The sequence below is a fragment of the Nilaparvata lugens genome, chromosome 6 (assembly GCF_014356525.2).
Source record: "Nilaparvata lugens isolate BPH chromosome 6, ASM1435652v1, whole genome shotgun sequence".
Classification (NCBI taxonomy): domain Eukaryota; kingdom Metazoa; phylum Arthropoda; class Insecta; order Hemiptera; family Delphacidae; genus Nilaparvata; species Nilaparvata lugens.
The window spans coordinates 601,340-619,214 of NC_052509.1; the positions used below are offsets into that span (position 1 = coordinate 601,340).

At 33.2% G+C, this 17,875-nt stretch overlaps 3 protein-coding genes across 23 annotated transcripts in view; 2 read left to right on the top strand and 1 right to left on the bottom strand.

Moving 5' to 3' along the window:
* The first annotated feature begins 577 nt into the window (after window positions 1-577).
* On the top strand, window positions 578-4,745 carry LOC111055131 (mediator of RNA polymerase II transcription subunit 8). The gene is made up of 2 exons (XM_022342301.2): window positions 578-1,675; window positions 3,312-4,745. The coding sequence occupies exons 1-2, from the start codon at window positions 1,102-1,104 to the stop codon at window positions 3,515-3,517; spliced, it is 780 nt and encodes a 259-aa protein (XP_022197993.1). The 5' UTR covers window positions 578-1,101; the 3' UTR covers window positions 3,518-4,745.
* A 2,223-nt stretch (window positions 4,746-6,968) lies between these two features.
* LOC111044817 (ankyrin repeat domain-containing protein 11) overlaps window positions 6,969-17,875 on the top strand; it is a 153,800-nt gene continuing 142,893 nt past the window's right edge. The window contains exon 1 of the mRNA XM_039429915.1: window positions 6,969-7,924. The gene's annotated coding sequence lies outside the window, so the exon portion shown is untranslated. The remainder of the gene's footprint in view (window positions 7,925-17,875) is intronic.
* Window positions 14,840-17,875, bottom strand: part of LOC111046939 (tigger transposable element-derived protein 2) — an 80,427-nt gene continuing 77,391 nt past the window's right edge. For all 21 annotated transcript variants that reach the window (XM_039429901.1, XM_039429906.1, XM_039429905.1 and 18 more), the window contains one exon: window positions 14,840-17,223. In XM_039429901.1, the coding sequence (XP_039285835.1) occupies window positions 16,708-17,223 (516 nt within the window). In that variant the 3' untranslated portion in view covers window positions 14,840-16,707. The remainder of the gene's footprint in view (window positions 17,224-17,875) is intronic.

Genomic DNA, 17,875 nt, shown 5'->3' on the forward strand with positions numbered 1-17,875 from the left:
TTCTATTTCTCATAGTATTGACAAAATTTAATTGTAACTTATTTCTCTGTAATATCTGTTATCACATCATTGTTATTATGACATGATAATGTCAGATAAAGATAGATAGCCTACTTTTGATATTTACATATATTTATGATTCCATTTTCTTGAAGATAGATTTTTTCTCCAGAATTTTTCATAAGAATTGTGACATAATAATTATAGTATTTTTACATTGTAACATATATAGTAATATTGTAATATTAATATATTATTGAATAATATATTCCTCAGGAATTTGTCAATGATTGGGGGGAGATAGAATTGTAAATAATTTTTAAAAAACATAGTAGGTGCATACCTATCTATTTTTCTAGTATCTATTGGGATCATTATTTTGAAAAAAAATCTATAGATATCATGGTTGAGGAATGAAGACAAAGATTTACATTTCATCACATAAAAAATACACTGTAAAATGTCTAAATTAAAAAAATCCCGCTTCAAAAGTGTAGTTACAGTTTTTGTCACTAGGTAGCGTCAACTTACAAATTCTCATTTCAAACAAGAAGAGGGAGAAGAAAGCCGACATTCGAGAGTCGACAGGTTGAAGTTCGATGGTGTATGGTCGACATTTGCAACTTCAAAATAATTTTATGAGATTTTAGATTTTAGGTTATATTGTTTAGTACTTCTGCGTAATAGATTCTGCTCAGTGTTCATGGTTTATGTAATCTCATTCAATTACACATCAATCAAATAACTTCGTACTTCTACGAGTGATTATTGTGTTACGACAAAATGCAGAATTTCGTTTGTCTTCTGGCTTTTCTTTTTATGATTCAATGCGTTTCAGCAGCGGATGGAGTTGCTTTCGGTGATGTATTAGCATTAGTGTTGGGTCTTGGAATTACTGCGATCGGAATATTTGCTTGTTTGGGCCATTATGCTCGTCAAAGAGCTGGACTAGATGCTTTGTAGATTATATTTTTAATCTGTGTTTTTATTTGATTATCAAATTCACTGTAAACGTTGCACCACCAAACATAACCTATTATTGTTGCATAATAACCTATTGGTTTTAATTTGATCTTGTTGGTGTTTTGAGAAATAGTGAAAATGCAGCGAGAGGAGAAGCAACTTGAGCTCGCCATGGATAATATTATCCTGCGAGTGAATGATTTGAAAAATTCAATTGGGCAAATGATATTTAAGATTGAACACGAGTATGAAACACTGCATTGGCCAACGTTTCTGGACAACTTTGCTCTACTATCCGGCCAACTCACTTCGTTGTCCAAAATGTTATCCCACGACAAATCACCGCCGCTACGTAATCTAACAGTTTTGCCGTTGCTACTAAGCCAGGAACGTGATGAGGATTTGGTGCGTTTGACAGAGAATCGAGTTCCAGCTTTTGCTCACGATCTAGTCCCGGACTATCTGCGTACAAAACCCGAGCCGGAAGTGGAAAATAAGATGATACAACTGGACCACAAAGCAGCTGGACTGTCGTTTGATACAGCGCAAAAACAGATAGCGGCTTACAGTAAGGTGGTAGGACATGTTTGGGAAATGGTCAGCAAGGCGAGAGAAGAATGGGAAAGCGATGCGAGCGTCAGGGGAGGCGCAACTCAGACGTCGTCTGTCGCCGACACTCAGACTTTGGTGGCTGCTGTTGCACTTGGCAAAGGTTAGTTCATTATTTATTAGATATTGCCAACATGAGTTTAATACTCTTTCCTAGCTGAAACTAAGACTTATCATGAGCAATAATTTGATAGATCACATTTAGTCAGATTCACATTATCTATATTATACTATGGAAGAGTTGCAAATATTTTATTAGCCTACCGCTGTCTTATATAGTAGATATTTGTCTTACAATTTGAACGGGTTTGCAATCAAGGATAGTACATATTACTGTATTATATACAGTACCTATTTCTGGAATTTGTTGGCAATATTTTCTACACTCTCAATTTTGAAGCTACCTTTGATGCTCCACTATGTTTGCAGCCTTATAAGTTCCAAGGTTTGTACGTCAAGGGATTGTGTAAAATCTTTAGATTACTTTGATACCAAATAAATTAAGCTACAAAATTACATTGTATTAGGCTTCTTATAGTACCTTAATATAAAAATAAGCTCAAAATAGGTTGAAGTTCCTTGAAACATGCTCAGTATGAAGCGGCATTGATACTATTGGCTTTCGATATTCTCTTGATTATCAAGTAGCATCATAGGTATCATCCAATCAAACTGAATTTAATTAGTTGGTGGCTCAAACTTTATAACAAACGAGACTTGATGTGAATTTAACCCAGTTTAAAATGTAATTTCGTTTAAGCTGGCACTGATCAAAGGGCACTAATGGCCGTTTACACAGTCAAAGCTTAAACTGAATTTAATCAGCTGGTGGCTTGAACTCGAAATGAAACAAATAATAACAAACGGGACTTGATACGGATTTAATCCAGTTTAAAATAAAATTTAGTTTACACTGTCACTGTGCAAACGGCCCTAAAATAAAGGTCCTATAATTATGCATCATCATGGTTTAAACTGAGATTTAAATTGAAATTATCTTTATTCTTCTTCTTAGAAAGTACAAACAATGTACAATAAAATATGTTAACTTTTAAAAATTCGCGGATGGATGAACATGCTAAATATCAACCGAGTACATCCGATAAGCAGTTTCACTTACTTGCTGACATTTCGTCATTATCTCAAATGGCGTCTTCGGAGCGCAGCTAATGCTATACTCATTACCTGCGCTCCGAAGATGTCATTTGAGATAATGACGAAATGTCAGCAAGTAAGTGAAACTGCTTATCGGATTTACCCGTTTGATATTTTAGCAATATACAATATACATATACAATACTTGAAGAAGGTTCCTCACATGGGCGAATCCTGTGTGCGAGGAACGAGTTCTCTACAATTCCATATACTTATATATTCAATGATAGTATATCGCTATATACTATGATATATAGTAGATGAATCAGCTGTTGGTTTAAACCCATAAAATGCGACCATGCCTACATGCAATCGTATATTAGTGTTAAACATAGATATTGAATATGGGTCTAAAAGTATCAAGATACTCCTTGATGGAAGAAGATGCGGGCCCAGTGACTTGAAACGCATCCGGTTTCAACATGTTGGCCTAAATACTGTACTTTTCAAAAGTATATGCACTTATTTATACTTGTATAGACCAACTGTGTTTAATTGAAAACGGTATTTTTACTAATTCTACTAAAAAGTAGAAGGATTCTACGTTTTTGGTGTTCTACTAATGATTTTTGTGTTGGTTTCAGGGTTGAAAATGATGGTACCGCAAGGCGTCCAGCCGAACCCCCAGAACCCGATGATGATGTCACCGATGGGTCGACCGGGCAGCGGGGGTCCCCCAGGACCCCAGGGCCCCATGAACCCAGGCCAGCAACCCGGCATGGGCAAAGCGCCCTCTGGCATCAAGACCAACATCAAGGCTGCTTCCCAGATTCATCCCTATGGACGATGAACGGTATTCATCCTTATGGATTCCATTACAGATTCGTCCAATAAATGGCATTCATACTCATCGACTTCACTATTCTATCTGCTTTACTTTAATGGCTATAGACTCACAAATACTATTGGAACACATGGATTTTCTCACCAACATTTGTGAACAAAAGTACAATTGAAACATACCATATGGAGTTCATAGTGGATGGACTTTTCCATGGACTCATTTGAATCATTTTCTTGGAATATTCAACTAAAATACCATTGATGCATTAAAAGATGAATATTTTACAGTAAGATGTTAAATTAACTCAACATAAATATATCTATATATTTTATTGGTAATCAATTGAAAAGAATTGATTTTACAGTAAGTAGAAATTCATATTTATTATAAATTATTTTGAAAATATATAAATGGAATATCATTTGTTATACTTACCATACATATTCTAGTTCAAAGTGATTGGATACTCAATTTTGATATAGAAGTAAAGTACATTGATTTTGGTAGCCTATTCATTCTACAATGAATATGGAAACTTTATGAACAATCCATATTACATGTAGAATTGTTACAATTCTAAAGTAAAAATTGTTTACAATTCTTATAAAGTTTTAAAATGATTCATCAGATCAAAAATAATTACTCAATTTCAAAATGGGTGAAAATCGAGATTAATCATAATTATATTTATTTAAAATATCGTATTGAATAACTTTGATTATCTATAGACAATTCGAATACGGTACAATAGTTCAAAGTGGTTGGGTGAGCATTTAGACAATAATTTCATTTGAATAGAAAATCCCGTTTATTGAAAGTTGATATGAATCTTTCCTTTGGAAACATTAGTACAAATCAGAGCTTCCCTGTTCCACTAGTAAACGTACTACTTCCTTTACACCTTGAATACATGAGTTTGAATTTTGATTTTTACAGACCACACTGAAAATAATTGAGTGTTTCATTGCTCTGTGAAATAAATTATCACTCATTGATGAATGAAAAAAGATGAAAAGTGATATGGTCGTCTCATTTCATTTTGCTACAAATAGTCAATCACTGATGGATTGTATTTATGTGAAGGATTGGAGATTAGTGTAAGGTAAGACTATGTTTGATACGTGCCTACCAAATAAGCCTCATATTCCAAGTTGCAATATAATGTATTTTAATAATGTAATGTACTTGTAGATTTTGTGAAAGTTTCTGATATTAATACAATTTATTGAAATTATTAGGCCTACATTATATTTATTACTCCAAAATTTATTTCCCTGTAGTAGTCGAATAAGAAGATAAATCGGGAGGGAATAGTTATTTGTGCAACTAGTGCGCAAAGTGACAGTTTGCTGCGCCGAAAGAAACGTTTACGCCCGAGCCGAAGGCGAGGGCGGAATGGTTTCTTGAGTGCAACAAACGAACTTTGCGCACGTATTTCACATTAAATTTTTCCTACAGTTACCATTGAATATGAAAAGTGGGTAATTATGGGTAAAATTCCCTGAAATCCATCAAATGTTTTTCTGTGTAATTTTATTATTAATAAAAGCCTTAATTTATTTAAAATTGAATAATAATAATTGAATTATAATGATTAGTAATTCAATTGAAAATTTATGTGACTGCTTGAAGGGGGTCTATCTTATGTAAGCATTGAAATGACTATAATGAAGGCACATAATGGCAAGGCAACACTGTTCTCCACTGTCATTATAACGTGGGCCTCACTATGAGTATTATCAACTTAATTTTGATTTTGCTGCACTGGTGCTCCATATAACCTACTAACTATTTTGCATTGTCATGCTGCAAATCTGGAGTATGCAAAGTACTCACTTTGCGCACTAGTGCGGAAAAGTGATTCTTTGCGGCCTGCAATCAGTGCACAAATGGTCACTTTTCAAGGTATCTGTAGGAAAATATTATTTTACGAGATACTTCTATGAAGTGATTGAAAACACAAAGAATGAGGTCTTATTTTTTCCTTATGAGGGAATTTTCTGCATTGTAGGAATTAATGTCTGATTTGTTATCATGTTTATTCTGAATATTATAGGAACAGAGAATGTACGTTATTGAAAAAAATATTGTCAATAAAAATTATTGACAGCTGTTTCATCCTGGTGTACGCGTTAAGTGTAGCCAAGAATAAAGCTTTAGATGCCTTTAATGGTGTAAGTGTAAGCATTCCTGAACGGCAATTAGGAGGTACCGGGCTCGATTCCCGGACTGACAAACAATTTCTGTTTAGTAGCGCTCATTGAATTTCCATCTAGCTGTTTACCCTGTTGTCAATCAATATTTGCAGTAGCAGAAGTCTTCCGGGTGATTCACAGCATTTGATTTGGATTTTCGTTTAATAATAATTAATAATGCTTTATTGCAATAAGTGACTAGGGGAAATAATATTATGTAGTAATGGTCTTTAGTGTAGTTTAATTGTAAAAAATTTAAAAATTTATCAAATACTATTATACATATACTATAATACTATATAATTACTGGAGAGTACATCGTAGGAAGAACCAGCTGTCACACTGCATTGTTATTAATAAATTCCCTCTTCAATATAGGCTTCTAAGGAACAACAAGTACTTGAAATTTATTGATTTTCGGCAATATCATTTTTAATTGACATTGCTCTCAAAACCCAGTTACAAAACCTAGTTATAAACCAGTTATAAAACCTAGTTACATAGAATCTTTGCTTTGATATACTTTTCGGTTCCATTAAATCATATTTCGTTGCATGATATAGTCTCTTCAAGTTATTTCTGGAGTTTAATTTTTGGTAATCTTCAGTTATGTTTCTCGTACTCTCCAGTTATGTTTCTCAAGCTATTTCCCGATTGTAGAGTTTATATGAGATAAGGAATATATGAAAGTAGCAATGATATCGGATATCGGAAAGTAGCAATATAATTCGGATGAGTTATATTCGGTACGGTAATGAAGATGACAATAGATGCCACTAGGTGTGAATTGTAGGTGCTTACAGCTGCTCTGAATTTATAAGATACTTTTCTTGAAAAATATGGCCTTCCCATTCACTACTTGAATAAAGGCCTACTAAGTAGTTCTAAATTACAATGTAACACTAAAATCGGCGCTTTCTATATATAGTTACTGTACTCCTTCCCTCTCCCCTTGAAATTACGATTTTCCCTATCTTTTGCAAGAAGATATATTTTGTCATCTTTCCTCTCCCCTTGAAATCATCATTTTCTCCATCCTTTGCAAGAGGATATCTTGTACCTATATGAAAATCACTCCTTTCCCCTTGTTTTTGTAACTGTGATGCTCCGTGAAAAATCGTCATTCAGTGAGACTTGACTACCGTAGTTCTGTCGGATTAAAGGAAGTTTTTTAATATTTTTATTCAACAGTCTCCTCATTGAAATTATATGGTTGCTATTGAGTAATAACAGGCTGCTAAAGAACACCATACGGTGGTGATGGAATAGATTAGGTATATTTTAAAAATCTAATCCACCAGAATAGATAATACAGTTATTACTTTCTGGAAATTCTAGGGACAAATTTGTAATATACATTTCTTAGAAATATAATAGTATTTTTTTGTAAATTCACTGGTGCTCAAAAAACATTGCACAAAAAACATTTGAAACAAACCATGTCCATTTCAATATCGTCTCATGCTAAAACCATCCTGAATGATATCTTGTACAGCTACTAATTCGTAGATAACTCTTACAGTGTAGATAATGTTCAGGACTGAATAGCTGATGATACTGTATATTATAAAATATATTATAACATGATATTGAAATAGACATGGATTTTTTTAAATGTTGTTTTTTGTTCTAATAGTTCTTAGAAATATAATATTCACTCCCTGGAAACTCGGGGGTCGAGGGATGAAATGCTGAAAGGAGTGGAACAGATCACAGGACGCTGTTGAAATAGACATTACGTATTTCAAATTCTGTTTGTGTACAATACAGTCATAGTTTCCTGGAAACTCTAGGGCTGAAATAAAGCGATCAAAGGGATGGAATAGGGGTTTGGAGGGGAAGGGAGTTTGAACCCTTTTATGGGGGAGGGATGAGGGACAAGGCGCCTGTTCGCTAGGGCCGAAGGGCGGAGCTTAGGGCTAGGGTGGGTGGTTGAACTTGAGGGGTAGAAACTGAAACCAATATGGCCGACTGCGTAGAGTCGTCTGCCGTCCGCCGAACCGAGAGGAACTCGCGATCCAGTCGGCACAATATTTCGAAGATTTTTATATTTTTCTAAATTTTGAAAAATCCCAAAACTGTAGTTTTGCGAACTATGGAAATGTGCTAGTGTTAAGTGTGAATTTTGTGCGTTGAAAAATCGTTCTGGCCTGTAGAAGCCGCGAGTGACACATCACGACTCCCATCAGCTCATCACTCGCCGAGGCTCGGAAAGATTGTGAGTAGTTCCCCGAATCTGCCACCAGGTAGCGCTAGTGTTGCTGTTGCTTTTTTCTGTTTACATGCCATCAATTCTCGTCTACGCTGCACGAACTGGCAACATTGTAGCAGACCCTTCTCGGGTCGTGACCTGGCCAGACAAAGACAGAAAACAAGGTCTGGCTTTTTTCTTTCGAAATTTATTGCTTGATGGCTTGATGCAGGACAAGTGTAGTAGAAGAAGAAAAAGAAAGGATAAGGAGAAGTAGGAAGGCAGGAATGAGACAGATGGTAGATAGTAGGTTTCTTGTAACTGGGGAAAGGTCATTACATGAATGGGAGGAATATGTATGGGAGAAGCTTTTTAGTTCAGGAGTAGAAAACTGGAATATTGATTTTCAACACTTATGCTAGACTAGCAACCTTGACCCTTGATGACACAAAGAGTATAATACAAAATATTGAATTTTTTTGACAATAAAATAATATGAACATCTTATTTGTCTACCTCTATCAAATGGATCCAACGAAACTAAGGCCTATAAATAAAGTAACTAAGTATAACGAAACTAAGACTATAAAGTTTATTCTCAATTTAGGACCATTATTTGATTAAATTCTTGATGAATAAACATTAATAACCATGGAACATAGTTATGGGGAAGTCCGGCCCACAAGGTGTCAAACTATCAATCCGATAACTGAAAAAAACTTCAATAAATGACATTTTATTAATATTATGTGAATCAGCCTTCCAATACTTGAGCTGAGAATCAACAGCAAATATTTTTCCACTTTATATTTATTGTTGGAGAATAATTAACAATGTATATCACTAGAAGTAAAATGGATTTCAAAAGTAGCTGAACAAACAATTGAAATTTTTAGCTACCTGAGAGGTTAAATTTATTTGGGCACTTATTTCCATGCAATCTGCACTATACAGACTACAGTGATATCAGTGGCGATTATAGAATTTTTTTTTGGGTGGGGTGGGCAAGGTTAATGTTAGATTAGTGATTTAACTAATGTTATTATTTACTTTAATGTTATTAAGAGATTTCAAGTAACACCCCATTATACTCAATATCAGCCCTTTTATACGCCCTTTTTACTTTACCGTCAGGCAGTCAAAAATTCAGATTACTGTACTTTTTTCTGTAATTACTGTACTGTTTTTTCTTCATATTCATTATTTCTGGGGGGCCGGCCCCCTGGCTTCCCCCCTTATATACTATATATGCCCCTGAGTGATATGAAATATACGCTAATGTCTTGTAGAACTAGTCTGTTCTACCACTCAGGCTGTCATATTTATTTTGGAATATATAGACTTCTATCTCTCGAAGTCCATTATTTTGGGGTCGAATTCATTTATTGTTTGTATTCATAACGTTTATGTGTACTGCTACTTTGATACTAAGACTAGATCCATTATCAGTGTTATATTGAGGAATTTGGCCTGTATGGAAATGGAATCCATCTGCTGTAAAAGTGTTTAATACACACTTTACAACTGGACATTTAGCAAAATCCATATATTGTTTTATCATAATATTTTCTGAAAGGTGAGGTCAAATTATTTTCCATGAAGATAGATTTTTTATAAATCATCCGAATATTCACCCTCTGTAGGCCTACGTGTAGCTTTCTTCCAAAGGAAACATTTCCGTCTTATTTCATTTTCAATGTATATCACCAAGAACCAGACATTCTTATTAGCGTTTGAATGGTTTTTAATAATTCAATATTCACAATATCTATCCTTCCTTCTCCATAACTGTCGGCTAAACGTATTACAGTTTTATAATTTCATTTTCATTTTTTTTTTTAATGAGAAATTCTTCTCATCAATGAGAGAAGTGACGATTCTCGTCAAATTTTTTCGATATTACAGATTCATTTCATTTCGACTCCAATGATAAGTTGTCATCCCCCCCATCCATGGAAATCGTGATGTTAACTGGAGAATAAATGAAAATACTATTCCTGTAAGTTCTTCTATGTACATATCCATATTGGGAATTTTTCCAATTTTAATATGAAATTTGACATCTTGAAGTGAATCTGACAGTAGTTTTCAAACATAGATATTCTATGATCAAAGAGAAGATGCAATATAGCGTTGAGGCGCTATATTAGATACGGTACTCATGTAGTCATGATACGGTACTCATGTAGTCATGATACGGTACTCATGTAGTCATGATACGGTACTCATGTAGTCATGATACGGTACTCATGTAGTCATGATACGGTAGTCATGATACGGTACTCATGTAGTCATGATACGGTACTCATGTAGTCATGATACGGTACGTTAGTCAATGTATCTCATGTCACACTTGACTCTATTTGGTGAATCATGAAATTTATCTGACAATCAATATTTTCATTAATTACATCTCAATACGGACTTCCTATGTGCTTAGTCATGCAGCATTTATTATTCCGAAAACATATTCTTCTCAATCAATTAGTAGTAATATCTATCAGTACAGTGTTGAATTATAAAAAATAGATAGGTTAAATCAGTGTTTCAAAGATGAATTTAATGGTTTCATAGTTGTTGATTGTCAATAGATAGTCCAGGAAATATGCGATGTACGATGAATTACACAGAATTCCATATTCTTTCCATCTTCCATTATAGGATGAATATAAGCTAAGCTAATTTAGTCTGTCATTCTTCAGTAATTAATGAATGCAACTCTATTTCATGAGATGAATAATTTCTTCCAACATTTTCCAGTTTCTCAATGATAGGGGAGTGATAATTAATTATTATTTGTATAGGTCTTCTAAGGAACGATTATCTACAGCTGGTAGATACAATCAACTACACTAACTTAAACTCCAAACTACTGTTTTAATACCAGTACACAACTAATCACAGGGTGACGTTTTTATTATACAGCTGGTAACTTTAGATGCTAAATCATAAGTAGCCGCTCGGTCGAAAATTTCGAAAATATAGGTCTGTAAAATGGATTAAAAAATAATTATTATTAGTCACCCTATTAAAATTTCTGGTCAGAAACTATCCTCAATATTCACACAACATATCCGCAAAGTTTCATGCCGTTTTGTCAAGTAATTTTTACGTCTATAGGGAACAAACAAACAAACTAACACACAAACAGACATTCATTTTTATATATAGATAATCAGAGATAAGGAAAGATCTGACGAAAGTACTGATTTCTCTCTGATATAATATAACGAGTTCTGTAACGAGTCAGTAGAATTTTTGATAATCATTTTTATAAATGTGTTGTTACATTCCCTACACCTTTACAGGTATTGATCAACACTGCCATATCTAATAAAGTCTGATTCCCACATATCAGTATCAGAATCAGTGACCGATACAGTAAAACTATTATGATTCCAATGATTTCTAATGGGACAATTCCCACTCAGAACGACCGAGCGAGTATGAATAGCCCTATTACAACTTATAGGAATCATATTATCACTGCACCGGACACGTTCACTGATATTGATATGTGGGAAACCGCATTAATATATTTGATAATGATATTTTAATACCTATTTGATAATGTATACTGTAAACCTGATGCTTCAGATTTCGTAATGGATACAATGACAGTCTTCACACCCCTCCATAGTATAGTATATTATAGTATATAGTATAGTATATTGTCATGATCAATACTACTGTCACGGAATAAGCATAAATAGTGTTTCTTTCCTCTGTGCTACTGTTAACATAACGGTGATACCTATAGATATTTCATTTCTATTCCGTTATCTTGTTAACCTATCGAATTGAACTATAGTGAGGTCCACTTTATAATGACAGTATTTGATCAACTTTGGTTTTGCTGTCCTTGTCTATCATTCGACAAAGCCGGTGGTACTATCCTTTTCTAGGTCCTCAACGATGCCAATTATGTTTTTGACAATGTAGAAATACTGTATAATTAAGTAATGCAAAGAATCGGCATTGCTATTCTTCTATCTTTATCCACTGCCATTATAACGTGGACCTCACTATAGATCAAAATGAAATCCACTTGAAACTTTCGATTTCTATCATCAGACCAACCATAGGTCCATAGCCCATAGCATTGCTCGTTTTTGGCATAGAAAAGTCTGGCAACACCGTTTGGCTGGCAGACGCAATCGTTAACGGCGGTTGCGACGTTGCCAAACTTACAGGTCGTGTCAGCTCGCTTGAATCATTATGCTAGTCTGTGTCAATGATGGAAAGTCTGAAAGCCGAATTCTGTTTGGTTTGCTGTATAGTTCGGTATTTTAGTTCTTGGAAATGCATTCTAATCGATAGTTCTTGGAAGGTAAATGCTTTGTTTAGGTCTAGCTTGTATTGATTTCAAAAGTTATATCTAATCAAGTTACTGATGTACACTACCGTACGCGTACGGTATTGGATAGACTAGGCCAAATAAATACAAAGTATTCTTGGTGCATTGGACTAGGCCTATAACCTTGGGTAAACACTAAAAGATATGGATTGATAAAACATAATATACCAAGCCCATTCATTTAAAGTGCTGTAGTTGCAAGTACTAGTTCAACATAATACTGTATTATGTAGATTACGGAGCTGGTTAGGCTACCCGTACTACAGCTCAACCTGAGAAAATAATCACAAAAGCTCCAGCCTACTCCTATACTATACTCAAGTAAACTATACTGTATCTACTGAATTTTATCCATGATAGCCTCCCTTTGTTAAGCATTCATTGATACACATTCCGCACTGAATTCACTTGATTTATACAATATCAAATTCACGTAAAGTGAGTTCTAGCGATAGCCCACGTTTACTGTAGTGAATAATACTACTATGATAGTAGAACTCTGGAAACATAGCTGACTGAATTGTGGATGGAAATTAGTTACTTATATTTTGGTAGGTTTACTCATTATTTACAACTCCATATTAACATTGGGGGTATAGAGCTGAAATGTTGATTAATCATGATATATTTTGACTAAGTAGGTAATACTTTTGTTTCCGTATTATCATAGAGAAAGGATAAGCGTAAGTATAAACATATTTGTTTGTCTCTGGTATTATCTTATATTTCTGTAGTTACATATATTTTTGTAGGTTATTTACTCATTATTTGAAACTTTAAATTTGAGAAAATCCATCTCTCTTCATATTAACATTAGGGGTACAGAGCTGAAATTTTGAGTAATTATAATTGTATTTTGACTGATTATAATTTATTTCCATATTCTTCATTCTAACTTATTGAAATTACGGTATAAGACTTCTTCAGGAAAAGTAGTTTTCTAAAATAAATGTTTTGAAGTTCAGTATTCTAAGAAAACCCTATTAGGTACCGTAAAATATTTATCTATTCCATTAAATATATACCGTATAGGTATCTATTAAATCATTTTATTGTTTTTCAATATTTGTCTGGTAAGATGGATACCAGATTAGAATAAAATTCTAGATACCAGAATAAAATAATTATAAGTCTGGTATGGAATTTTTACAACAGTGAACTATATTAGGCTACCTGTATTTCAAGCCCAGTCGCGGTTCTAGGCCCCATCTTCAAAATTCTGTATTATTGTTGTGAAAGTAAAACCACTACTTATGCAAGTATTTTTCAGCATTTATTAAGTTATTTAAATGAGAAATTAAGAAGAAACTACCATTTTTTTACTAAATAATGTAAACGCGAACTATTTTTACTGAATAATAATATGTCGTCAAATTACACTATTATAGGCTATTCGAAGGTTTGAAACCACATTTTTCTTTCAAATCTCAAAATTATCGCTCTATTTCTAAATACAGTAATTGAAACTCTGTACCCATATTTTTTAAAGTTTTTTTTCAAATACAAGTAGATGCATTCGGTGAAGGCCATATATCTATCTGTTGAGAAATTGTTTCAAGATTCAACAAATAATGCAGAAAAACTGTTATCTCTGACGCGTTTGTCACTTATCTTATTCATTCTGTCTGATCTTAAAAAGTAATACTATTTTTGAATTTGTTGCATTCCTAACAATACTTCACAGTGTAGTACGCAATTTGAATAATCACATTAAAGTAGTGTCTCGTTCGGCGATAATGTGTGTGACATCAAATTGAATTTTAAAGATTCGGTTGTTTCGATCAGTGAATAGTGAAAACGATAATTTTATTTATCGCGTACCTACCGTATTTAAATGACGATCAATGCATTGCATTCGGAAGGGTTTGTTTGACTTGATACACGTCTATTAATTTATAACATTTTTTATAATTTTTGGTACTGTATAGCAACTATAACTTGATTACTGAAAATTTTATAGAAAAATTAAAAAATGAGATGTTATAATTCTTTCCTTTTTTAGGGTGTGATTGTTACTGAACCTTGAATGTATTTCTCATGAGACTTGATAAGAAAAGTAAATAGGCCTATGTAATTTTGAGATTAACCAAAGTAAAGCGACCAGTCTAAACTATGTAGGTATGTAGCTATACCTACAACCCAAAGTTCTAATTTTGACTTATAGAGTAATTTTAATTCAAGTGTCTCACCTCGAAATTTCTGTTTTGAGAAACTTCAACAATCATTAGCTAAAAACGTTGATCAATTATCACAAATCTTTCCACTTGCAAGCTAATAATTTATATATTATACAGTATTCTCATACAGTTGGTTTCTGCAATGTTTCCAGTAATTTGAAAATTTATCTATTTTAAAAATTTCAAATTTTGTTAATGAATCGGTTGGAAATATACGAAGGTCGAAAGTTTTAACACTTAGGTCTACAGTCTAAAGACGATCAAATATTCTGTGATGTAAATGTGAAGACAAGTTTCATCACTCTGTAAAGTATTTCGGTTCAGAAAAAAATAATTCCTGATACCTTAATATCCTAGATATTAGAAATATGAACTAGATTATCTGGGAATTTGAAATGAAAGAGGAAATAACTTGTACAAAATATTTAGTTCCGTTTAATATAAACGATTTTGGTAGAAAATATAAGTTGATATCACAACATTCAGAACAATTGAACGTTGTTTTCATACTCTTATTATAGTTCTTATACAGTTCTAAAAAACACCACTAATAACAACAAGCCGTACTTAAGGATAGCCGTACGATAAGGATAAGGATAAGGATAACCACAGACTTACTCTTCTCTCATTTTTTTGAGTAACTCATTAACAATTAATCAATCACATGAATCTTGATCAATAATAACAATTAATCATAAAAATACTTATACCAAATGAATTACAAAAAATTTCATCTTACACAATGGATGAAATTGATTGGCATGCTTAGTTTCAACAAATGTACCTTGAATACAAACATTGCACAACTAATAGGTTGGTTTCAACTTTTCATTGATTTCAACTAATAGATTATGTAAAATAATAATGTAGGCACAAGGCACATAGAAGCTATAAATTTCATTTCAAAATGCTGAGTCAATCGAATTTATCTGGGTACTTGAACGATTATTGAATGACACAATCAAAGCTTAAAAAGAATTAAAAATAGAATCTTTCAATTCTCACGTACAGTATTTGTATTTCAATCACTTGTAGATTTTTGAATACAGGGTTTCAGACTGAAAATGATAAAATAATGAAAGTAAGTGAATCCCCGATCAACAAATTAATAACATAAATTAAAATGAAGCATTATTATTAATTTATAGTGGGATGTAAAGTGTGTGACACAGGTTTAAGTTCACATTGAGTAACAATTTCGGGCTATCTTAGCACTAAATTGCTCAATTCATTTATAATAAGTTGACAAATTCGTTTCACTTGGCAATTTTAAATATAACAAATCCAACCAACCTTGAACTTTTTATAATAGCTTTCCAGAGAAATGCCGTTCAATATTACTATACAATTTTTGATAGTGAAGTGAAGTTATTCAAATTTTACTATGCAATACGAAATTAACATAAACATGTAATACACAAATTTTTAGTACACCATAATATTAATCATTATATTCGAGAAATGAAGTATAATATACTTGGCATCACAATAAAGTAAAAACAAAGATTGAGTTGAACAATTTGGTAAACGTTCTAACACAATAATAGTGAACGTAGCATTAAATAAAATAACATATTTGAGATCAAAAATCATTGTTAATTGAGAATAAAGTATGAATATAGGAATCTGTCTTCCAGTGACTTCCATTTACTGTCAATTTTCAAATATAGTTACGAAGTCTTGAAGATATGATACATAGTGACGTTTTGTGTAATACAGAAATGTATAAGACTTTACACTTCTACTTTAATCAGGTTCCATTACACTAAATAATAAGGAATAGAAAATAAATTGTCACTGTCTCCTAATATTGGTATATCATGTCACCAGTATCATAATGTTTAATATTGTCTTATGATATTTTATTTTTTCATGTATAAATAAGATTCATTATTACAAATAAGAGACAAGCACTGTTCATAAGTATCAATATTGTATCATGTTACCAAAACATCGTTTTTATTTAGACAAAATTCATTGTTCAAGACGATCACTTATTGATCCGACTTGAAAACTATTTTTAAAACAATAGACGATCACTTTTTGATCCAACTAAAAACTATTTTTAAAACAATCATATTTGTAAGATGGTTAATATAATGCTATTTCAACTGAAAACTATTCCAAATATTACCACGATGGTTACTATCATGTCACTTCAACTGAAAACTATTCTGGATATTAGAAAGATGGTCACAGTTATTTCAATTTCACGGAAAACTATTCTGGATATTAGAAAGATGGTCACAGTTATTTCAATTTAACGGAAAACTATGTCAAACATTATTATATTTTCCGGCTTCCGCATCGTCAATCACAGACTCCATAATGTCTAGCACATGACGACAAACCTTGGCAGATTTGAGCGCGCGTAACCGGGCCGCTAACCGGTGACCGAAAATGTCGTACTTGTCCTTTTTGTCGAAAACAGATTTCAACAGTTGGTAGGCGCGTCGCACTTTGTCACCGTCCTCTTCCTCATCAAACTCGTCTCCAGAGAAGTTGTCGTCGTCCTCTTTGTCACCGTCTTCACCGTAACCAACAAGCGGAGACGATCGTGTGCGTTTGGTTGCTAGTGGGTCTTCTTGTTCTGCCACTTCAATGTCGGGGATGGCGGTCCGTTTCCGCTTCGGGGGCGGACTGGGCGGGGGCGGCGGGAGGTTGTCGAGTTCGATGTTTGGTTTGATTTCGATCGTCTCGAAGATGGGGCCCACGTCGATATCGATGTCGGACGGTTGCAGGCTGTCCATAAAGGCGGTGTTGTCGGTAGGGTCGTCTGGGTCCGAGAAATCCTGCGACAGAAACAATTTATTTGATTCGATCATTCGTTACCATATGGCGTTCAGATCTGTTATGAGATATTTAGTATGACATTTTTAATTTGCCAAAAATTAATTTTTCAATTAGCTACCGTATTGAATTATTATAAATTCATTGTTCAGGTAGTAAAATTACAATATTGGGATGAAGAAACAGGCAGAAGCCCAAAACTTCTTGTCTTCCTGGATTCAGTTTATAAATTGTCCAAAGAAGGGCTGTGTTTATTCATTCTATTTATTTATTCAACTTACAACGATACACACATCTTTCACAAATAATACATATTCAATGGAATGCAAAAATAATTCAATAGATATTTGAAGATTGCCAAAAGATTAGTCCAAAAGCATTTTTGTAGAGCAGATAATTTATTATCTTCTATTTAAATTCAATGATCTAGCTGTTTGAATTATCCTCCAATTCATCCTCCACTGGAGGTATTAGAAGAAATATGTTTATAAAAATAATCCAATTCTATTCAAATATTGAACTGAACAAAACTAGAATTACATTATATTTTTTTCATTTTTGATCAATAATTATGCAAAATATGTTTCAATGTCAGAATTATTCTTATAATTTTATAATCAACAATATCATATTCATATTAGAATTGATAATTAC